Source organism: Antedon mediterranea, chromosome 3 (genome assembly GCF_964355755.1).
Source record: "Antedon mediterranea chromosome 3, ecAntMedi1.1, whole genome shotgun sequence".
NCBI lineage: Eukaryota > Metazoa > Echinodermata > Crinoidea > Comatulida > Antedonidae > Antedon > Antedon mediterranea.
Genome location: NC_092672.1, coordinates 22,934,648 through 22,945,029, shown reverse-complemented (window position 1 = coordinate 22,945,029; position 10,382 = coordinate 22,934,648). Strand labels below are relative to the sequence as shown.

Below are 10,382 nucleotides of genomic sequence, written 5' to 3'. Positions count from 1 at the left end.
TACAAAAGAAGTTGATATGGTTGAATAATCAGATCACGCTCATGAATGATATTCAATTGACTCTTTGCACGAACTTTGTTGACATTAGCATTGCAGCCGCTCCAGTCACTTGATAATAACAGAGAGTTGCAACTCCGCCCTGATAATACTGTACAATTAAATTGTTCTACTAAAGCTAAAGATGGCTTTAACAGTGTACTATAATCCATTATCTCAACCTAGTCGTGCCGTAGTTTTGTTTTGCAAATATAACAAGATACCCTACCATGAGAAAGTCATCGACTTGGCAAAAGGTATGCTTTTTTATTTTAGTCACTATTAAAATATGCTGTTGTTTTAACGGTATCCGGACAACTACCTAGACAATTACCACCCGGACAATTACCCCCATAGGACAACTACCAACCGGACAATTACCCATAGGACAACTACCCCCTAAGGACAACTACCACCCGGACAATTACCCCCTAGCACAACTATCCCCTAGCACAACTACCCCCCCCCCCCCCATCCCATGTATGCTGCCTTGGCAAGTGAAACATATTTTTTAGAAACAGCACTCTAATAGATCACATTCCAAGTTATCGTAGCATTTCTCAGCTCAAAAAAAAAGGAAATAAAAAATGAGTTGACCACCTTAACAATCCTGAATCAGAGTGATGACGGAGAGGGAAAAAAATAACAACCCCTTCACTTTGCGTCCAAGACCAAGACCAAGATCTCCTCACCTCTATTATGTGAATAAACATGTGTAGGCCTACATGAAATATTTATATGGAGTTTCTAAAAATACCCAGACAAATTTGCTTAATCATGCTTGAGTCAGTGATTTTCATTTATTCATAGGAACAAGGTTTACAATGAAAACACTATAGTATGCCTGGTTTGATAATCAGGTCTACAAATATTATAGGTCTGATTACCGATGTTACAGGTCCCTTTGCTGTGGTTTTTAATAATAGTCAACATTTCAGAGCCACTAAATATTTGTTATCTCAAGGATAATCAAAATTGTGGAAAGAATCAGCAAACAGAATATTGTAATTTTAAACATTCATTTCATTGTATAATTATTCATACATTTACTACAGTACAGTAGGTTGTCCAGAATATAATTCTTCGTGATTTAAGGTCCGGTTATACTACGAAAGATAACGAACGACGATAATATAAGGTCCGGTTATACTACGAAAGATAACGAACGACGATAATAAAAGGTCCGGTTATACTACGAACGATAACGAACGACGGTAATATAAGGTCCGGTTATACTACGAACGATCATGACGTCATTTAATTGGACGAAAATAGAAAAATAGGAAAATGTATATTTACCTTTGTAATCGTCCTAGTATAATGAGCCTTTATTGACTGAATGTAGTCCACTGTCTTAAAGTTGTTTAATTATTTTCAAAAATTGTATTAGACATTTTGTATACTGTAGAAAATAATAACGTATAATGTTGTTTGACAGGTGAGCATAGAATGCCGGAATACACTGCAATCCAGCCAGCTCAGTCAGTACCAGCAATTAAAGATGGTGATTTCACACTTGGAGAAAGGTATGCCTTACTCCCCTTGTCCAACCATGTAGGCTACATTGTAAAGAATAAAGCAAGTGCGAAGAAGTATTTTTTTTTTCAATTTCATGAATCATTTTCTCCAATATCCCCTAATTGCAGGTGATACAACACAGAAATTACAAGTTGACAACATATTGGTCACTAACGAACACTTTCCCACATCTATATAGGCCTAAACATTTTAAACTTGGTAACGACAGTCTATAAATAATAAGGCCCTTTTGAATTCTGGTTTGTTTCTTTGTAGTACTGCAATAGTGAGATATCTGGCGGCAAAATACAACGTAGCAGATCATTGGTATCCTAAAAATATTGAGACTCGGGCTCAGATTGATGCCTACTTAGCCTGGCAGCATACAGGTATTAGGAAAGCCGGAATTAACGTGATGGTGAATGAGGTAAATAACAATGTAATGTCTCATTTCAATGTTATGCTGCTAAGAATGTGTGGTATGAAGACGCAAAACTAACATTACGGTCATCTATCAAAAAAGATATCCGACTTTTGTAGATCTAAAGAAGATATCTGAGTTTTTAGAAGAAGAAGTCTCTAGAAAAGTTAGATATCCGATATCATAATTTAAAAGTAAAGTTTAAAACATACATAACTCATGCAACTATAAAAACGCCCTATAAAAAAAGGACGGCTAGAATAATGAGATATACGGGAGCAACTTAAAACCTACACAACTAGTCAAAATAAGACCACTGTTATATTTGTATACAGATATTTGTTCCAAAACGTACCGGGAAACCAAAAGATCAGGAGGCAGTCGACAAGTTTGTCAAAGAAGCTGAAGAGTCCATCGGCAAGATAAATAGGTTATTTCTCAAAGGAAAGAGGTTCTTGTGTGGAGACGAGATATCTGTTGCTGACTTGTTTGCTATTTGTGAGGTAATCACTAGATTTAAAAGAAGTTTAGGTTGTGGTTAATATTTTGGTTTGGCATGCGCAGAATCAGATAATGTGCATGTTACCTCAATACAAAAATAAGTGATTCGAAATTTTGATCATTTTCCTCCATAGTTGTACCAGGGAGTTGTAAAATAACTTATTTTACAACTCCCTGGTTGTACATAATGTACTATACATTCCACTGTCTGAATCAAGTATCGTTCATTAGGCTATTCATTAACCATCAACGGACAACCTTCCGACTGAGCTATAGTTGATTTTATACGATAATTCCCATTGTCCAAATCATCCTATCCAGTGGTGGCGCCAGCGGGGGGGCTACGGGGGCTCTAGCCCCCTCGTCGGGGAGCCTAGCCCCCCCCCCCCCCGTCGGGGAACATGGGTACTTTTTGTCGGGGAATATAATATACAGTAAAAAACGTTCGCGTTCACTTCATACAGCTTCAGCACCTAGAAAACCACGACGTTCCATTGACCGTGAGAGTACGTCAGAGGGCTATTATGCACTTTTATGCATTCATTATTGCCAGCGATCTAACTTACTACTAAACATTAGCTAGGTACGCACTTGTCTGGCGGTATCCCTTTGTACGAATCGTTCAACGTTGGGTCGAGACGCGTGATATCAAGTTCCATCCAGGGACCAAAATGTGTAATTGTAGTTATTTTCCAGGCGAAATTTACCGACGGTTACCGAAGGGAACACGGGTACTTTTTGTCGGGGAATATAATATACAGTAAAAAGCGTTCGCGTTCACTTCGTAGCTAGCTTCAGCGCCTAGAAAACCGCGACGTTTCATTGACCGTGAGAGTACGTCAGAGTGATATTATGCACTTTATATGCATTCATTATTGCCAGCGATCTAACTTACTACTAAACAATAGTTAGGTACGCACTTGTCTGGCGGTATCCCTTTGTACGAATCGTTCAACGTTGGGTCGAGACGCGTGATATCATGTTCCATCAGGGGACCAAAATGTGTGTACTGTAGTTATTTTCCAGGCGAAGTTTACCGACGGTTACGTCGTGTACTGTGTCGACGTACGCTACACTACAGCAAAAACGAATTAAGTTAATTGTTCGTATGTTCACCAATTTTTTAATTTACAAGTAACCTTCTGTACCGTGGGGCACCTAAAATGAATTTTTCATCCATTACTAAACAAAAAAAAACGTGCCATTTTCGCTTAGCCAACATCTTATTATAGCTAAGTTATTACATTTTCAATGTCCTGTATGTCATGAATTTCTCACCACTCGGAAGTTCAGATGGTACGCACGCATACACTTGGGAAGAATAAACTTATTTCCCCGACTGAAAAAGGTCTACTTGCGTTTTTTAAGCCTCTAGGCTTGATGTTTCCAAAGTATAAAATGCAATTTTTTGAAGACCTGCAGCTCTAGTTTTAAACATTTTCTTAGCTCAGCCCCAACAATAAAGCTGGTCATATTTCGAAGTACAAGAAGTGCATTTTCCGGGACCTAACATCTCTATTTTTCAAACATTTCTTAGCTCAGTCACAACCATGATAGGGACTTATATATTTTGTTTCATGTTTTGAAGTATAATAAGTCCAATTTCCGGGACCTCCAACTCTAATTTTCTAAATTTTCTTTGAACTTTTATTTTTTAAATTGAAAAATATGGATTGACACAGTCATCGCGCATCGTTTTTTTGCACGCAGTATTTTATTTATGCATTATAAAAAATGGAAAAAATGGCTACCCTAAATCTGATTAAAATGACCTCAAATGACGCTAGAACGCGTTGCTTCCTGGGGCTTCGCCCCCTGGACCCCCACCGGGGGCCCCCAGCCTAGTGAGGCTCGCTTCGCTCGCATAGCCCCCTCGTCGGGGAATTTAGCCCCCGCGTCGGGAAGATCCTGGCGCCACCCCTGATCCTATCGCTCTTTATATTCATTAACCATCAACGAACAACCTTCCAACGGAGCTATAGTTAATTTTATACGATAAAGACATTCCCGTTGTCCAAATCATGCTATCGCTCTTAATTCATCAACGTTCAACAGACAAACTTTTAAAGGAGCAATGTTTGATTTATGCGATACATTCCCATTGTCCAAATAATCCTATTGCTCTTTATTCATCAACGATTAACGGACAACCTTCTGAGGAGCATTGTTTGATTTTATAAGATGCATATCGTTGTTTATTCATCAACCCGAAACATATATCGATAAAAAAAACGAAATTTCAAATATTTGGAGTTTATGTTACATGATTAGTGCATGCATTAGTAAGAACAAATTTCATTCGTTCCAATTAAAATATTTCATTATAATAGTAGTATTTTTTAAATTCTTTCAGGTTGTTCAACCGTTGGCCTGTCCATCTGGTAAAGGTTTACTGAAGAACCAGCCGGAAATTGCTGACTGGATGAAACGTGTAGAAGACAAATTGAATCCAGATTACGATGAATTGAATAAACCACTGAAAGCAGTTTGCCAACAATGAACTAAATAGGCCTCAGTAAGAGATGGCCGTTTATGTTCTTTCTATCATTTTCAACAATGAACTAAATAGGCCTATGCAAGAGATGGCCGTTTATGTTCTTTCTATCATTTTCAACAATGAACTAAATAGGCCTCTGTAAGAGATGGCCGTTTATGTTCTTTCTATCATTTTCAACAATGAACTAAATAGGCCTATGCAAGAGATGGCCGTTTATGTTCTTTCTATCATTTTCAACAATGAACTAAATAGGCCTATTCAAGAGATGGCCGTTTATGTTCTTTCTATCATTTTCAACAATGAACTAAATCGGCTTCTGCAAGAGATGGCCGTTTATGTTCTTTCTATCATTTTCCAACAACTAAAGCAGTTTCTTTTATTGTTGTTTATTAAACATTTCCAACAATATGTTACAATTAGTTCTTCTTTCGTTTTATTAAAATATTTTTCCAACTATTTTACAATCAGTTCTTTATTTTCGTTTGTTTATTAAAACATTTTCCATCAACAATATATTAATTACTTTTTACAATTATTAAACAATAATTAAGCTTATTTTCAAGGAGTTTTTTGCACAAGTGTCACTAGTTTGGAACCAGCTTCCACTCCATACCCGTCAATATAAATCTCTTGAGTAAATCAAGTAACTTCTAAAATCTCACCTTTTTCAATAATTCTTGTTAGTCTTTTTGTGCTGTAAAACATCAGTAAATAGCACTTTATAAAAGTTTATTATTCTTTGTATTATATAATATATATTTATAATAATATAATAATGTATATACAGTACTATAATAGTTCTCTTTAATGGAGACTATGTTTTCCCATAAACTCTATCTCCTCCTAAACCTCACAGTCGACACACTTTTTCAAACAAAAAACGTTTCAAACCAATGTCTCTGCTACATCTTTATGCCTTAACATGGGCTCAAACATTCTTGACATCTTTACATGTCACATATCACATAGTTAGGCCGCAGAGAGGTCATAAAGACACATGTCCATTGGAAGAATCTTTTAAATATATTATTTGAGTTGTAAAATTGTTGACCTATGCATTATAAAGTACAACAAACATCGACAGTTGTATTTTCTGGTTGAGTGAATCTATCTCCGAATCCAACAGTCTTAATAAGTTGAGGTTTATTATCACACATTGGACACAATTTATTCCTTATTTTGGAAGATCGCATCCAAATAATTAGATTGTATCGTTCACCATCTGATATTGGAAGAGCACCGTGCATGTGTTGTCCTCGATGAATTAAACCATACGTTGGCTTGTGGCAATATTCAGTACGCTGTGGTTCTTCTATTCCTTGTTGCTGTTAAAAACAACACAAAATTAACAAACCTGTTATGTTGCTATATAAAAGACAATCATGTCACTTGTAGATTCAACAGAGGTATACAAAAGCCAAAATGGAAGCCTAGTGTGCAATATTTTATATGACTAATGTTAGACTGGCTTTAGACTGCCACCAGGAAATGACATTAAGAACACCTAGTGTGCAATATTTTATATGACTAATGTTAGACTGGCTTTAGACTGCCACCAGGAAATGACATTAAGAACGTCTAGTGTGCAATATTTTATATGACTAATGTTAGATTGGCTTAAGACTGCCACCAGGAAATGACATTAAGAACGCCTAGTGTGCAATATTTTATATGACTAATGTTGGACTGGCTTAAGACTGCCACCAGGAAATGACATTAAGAACGCCTAGTGTGCAATATTTTATATGACTAATTAGATTGGCTTAAGACTGCCACCAGGAAATGACATTAAGAACACCTAGTGTGCAATATTTTATATGACTAATGTTAGACTGGCTTTAGACTGCCACCAGGAAATGACATTAAGAACGTCTAGTGTGCAATATTTTATATGACTAATGTTAGATTGGCTTAAGACTGCCACCAGGAAATGACATTAAGAACGCCTAGTGTGCAATATTTTATATGACTAATGTTGGACTGGCTTAAGACTGCCACCAGGAAATGACATTAAGAACGCCTAGTGTGCAATATTTTATATGACTAATGTTGGACTGGCTTTAGACTGCCACCAGGAAATGACATTAAGAACACCTAGTGTGCAATATTTTATATTACTAATGTTAGACTGGCTTAAGACTGCCACCAGGAAATGACATTAAGAACACCTAGTGTGCAATATTTTATATGACTAATGTTGGACTGGCTTTAGACTGCCACCAGGAAATGACATTAAAAACACCTAGTGTGCAATATTTTATATTACTAATGTTAGACTGGCTTTAGACTGCCACCAGCAACTGACATTAAGAACGCCTAGTGTGCAATATTTTATATGACTAATGTTGGACTGGCTTCTGACTGCCACCAGGAAATGACATTAAGAACGCCTAGTGTGCAATATTTTATATGACTAATGTTGGACTGGCTTTAGACTGCCACTAGGAAATGACATTAAGAACGCCTAGTGTGCAATATTTTATATGACTAATGTTGGACTGGCTTTAGACTGCCACCAGGAAATGACATTAAGAACACCTAGTGTGCAATATTTTATATGACTAATGTTGGACTGGCTTTAGACTGCCACCAGGAAATGACATTAAGCGCCTAGTGTGCAATATTTTATATGACTAATGTTAGACTGGCTTCAGACTGCCACCAGGAAATGACATTAAAAACGCCTAGTGTGCAATATTTTATATGACTAATGTTAGACTGGCTTTAGACTGCCACCAGGAAATGACATTAAGAACGTCTAGTGTGCAATATTTTATATTACTAATGTTGGACTGGCTTTAGACTGCCACCAGCAACTGACATTAAGAACGTCTAGTGTGCAATATTTTATATGACTAATGTTAGACTGGCTTTAGACTGCCACTAGGAAATGACATTAAGAACGCCTAGTGTGCAATATTTTATATTACTAATGTTAGACTGGCTTTAGACTGCCACCAGCAACTGACATTAAGAACGCCTAGTGTGCAATATTTTATATGACTAATGTTAGACTGGCTTTAGACTGCCACCAGGAAATGACATTAAGAACACCTAGTGTGCAATATTTTATATGACTAATGTTAGACTGGCTTTAGACTGTCACCAGGAAATGACATTAAGAACACCTTGTGTGCAATATTTTATATGACTAATGTTAGACTGGCTTAAGACTGCCACCAGGAAATGACATTAAGAACGCCTAGTGTGCAATATTTTATATGACTAATGTTAGACTGGCTTTAGACTGCCACCAGGAAATGACATTAAGAACGCCTAGTGTGCAATATTTTATATGACTAATGTTAGACTGGCTTTAGACTGCCACCAGGAAATGACATTAAGAACACCTTGTGTGCAATATTTTATATGACTAATGTTAGACTGGCTTAAGACTGCCACCAGGAAATGACATTAAGAACGCTTAGTGTGCAATATTTTATATGACTAATGTTAGACTGGCTTTAGACTGCCACCAGGAAATGACATTAAGAACGCCTAGTGTGCAATATTTTATATGACTAATGTTAGACTGGCTTTAGACTGCCACCAGGAAATGACATTAAGAACACCTAGTGTGCAATATTTTATATGACTAATGTTAGACTGGCTTTAGACTGCCACCAGGAAATGACATTAAGAACGCCTAGTGTGCAATATTTTATATGACTAATGTTAGACTGGCTTTAGACTACCACCAGGAAATGACATTAAGAACACCTTGTGTGCAATATTTTATATGACTAATGTTAGACTGGCTTAAGACTGCCACCAGGAAATGACATTAAGAACGCCTAGTGTGCAATATTTTATATGACTAATGTTAGACTGGCTTTAGACTGCCACCAGGAAATGACATTAAGAACGCCTAGTGTGCAATATTTTATATGACTAATGTTGGACTGGCTTAAGACTGCCACCAGGAAATGACATTAAGAACGCCTAGTGTGCAATATTTTATATGACTAATGTTAGACTGGCTTTAGACTGCCACCAGGAAATGACATTAAGAACACCTAGTGTGCAATATTTTATATGACTAATGTTAGACTGGCTTTAGACTGCCACCAGGAAATGACATTAAGAACGCCTAGTGTGCAATATTTTATATGACTAATGTTAGACTGGCTTTAGACTGCCACCAGGAAATGACATTAAGAACGCCTAGTGTGCAATATTTTATATGACTAATGTTAGACTGGCTTTAGACTGCCACCAGGAAATGACATTAAGAACACCTAGTGTGCAATATTTTATATGACTAATGTTAGACTGGCTTTAGACTGCCACCAGGAAATGACATTAAGAATGCCTAGTGTGGAATATTTTATATGACTAATGTTAGACTGGCTTTAGACTGCCACCAGGAAATGACATTAAGAACGCCTAGTGTGAAATATTTTATATGAGTAATGTTAGACTGGCTTCTGACTGCCACCAGGAAATGACATTAAGAACGCCTAGTGTGCAATATTTTATATGACTAATGTTAGACTGGCTTCTGACTGCCACCAGGAAATGACATTAAGAACACCTTGTCTTGATTCTTTATCATGTGTATGAACAGAATAGTTCAGGTACTGAAAACAAGCATCTGAGAGTGGTTGGGAGAATATATACAATATGATTGTCACCAATATAGATACATTTTTACTTTAAAAAATTGTATTCTGGTCATAATAACAAAATCATATTTGTCATAAAGTATTACTTAACATAGAATGTAAACCATTTAATTATGGTGTTCAGTGCCAAAATTATACAAATCGTTGCTTTGTTTTTTATAACCGGACATTTTCAGGCATTGTTTTTACTTACATGACGCATGCCTCAAAAATACAATGAGCCTTCAGTGAAATCACTTGTAAGTGATATATTAAGAGTGACCTCTGCATTATCATAATGATAGTTAAGATCCAAATCTTCTCCAATCTTGTACTTTACAACAAAAGCTTTGTGAGAGTCTAACAAGTCTCCACCACAGTCTGGATACAAGAGCCTAGCAAGTGGAGTTATGTAATTCTGACGTAAGGTGTGATGAAGTAGTCATCAAATCGCAATTCATTCATTAATACCTACAACAAAATACATTTATTTTTATTTATTTTCAATCTTTCTACATAACAAAGAAATCAAAAAAATTCTTTAAAAACAAAATCGATATCAAGAAGTCATAAAATACAGTAAAAATCACAATGCTTGGTCAATTGTAGATCATGGAAGTCATGTCATGTTTATGAGGGGCATTTATACCAAATGATGTTCTATGGGGTAGGGGAGTTAATATTTGAGGTGGGGTTTTTGATTAGTTTATGCAAAGCAGGGCATTTACGGTAGCCACACTTACACCATAATTGTTCATTGTATTTGGTCTTCCTTTTGGTAAATCTGTGTTTTCAAATGTTCTAT

General features: G+C 36.4%; 1 protein-coding gene across 1 annotated transcript; it reads left to right on the top strand.

Moving 5' to 3' along the window:
• On the top strand, nt 1–5,409 carry LOC140045062 (glutathione S-transferase theta-1-like). The gene is made up of 5 exons (XM_072089793.1): nt 1–293; nt 1,475–1,562; nt 1,831–1,981; nt 2,311–2,478; nt 4,830–5,409. The coding sequence occupies exons 1-5, from the start codon at nt 182–184 to the stop codon at nt 4,974–4,976; spliced, it is 666 nt and encodes a 221-aa protein (XP_071945894.1). The 5' UTR covers nt 1–181; the 3' UTR covers nt 4,977–5,409.
• Nucleotides 5,410–10,382: the final 4,973 nt, after the last annotated feature.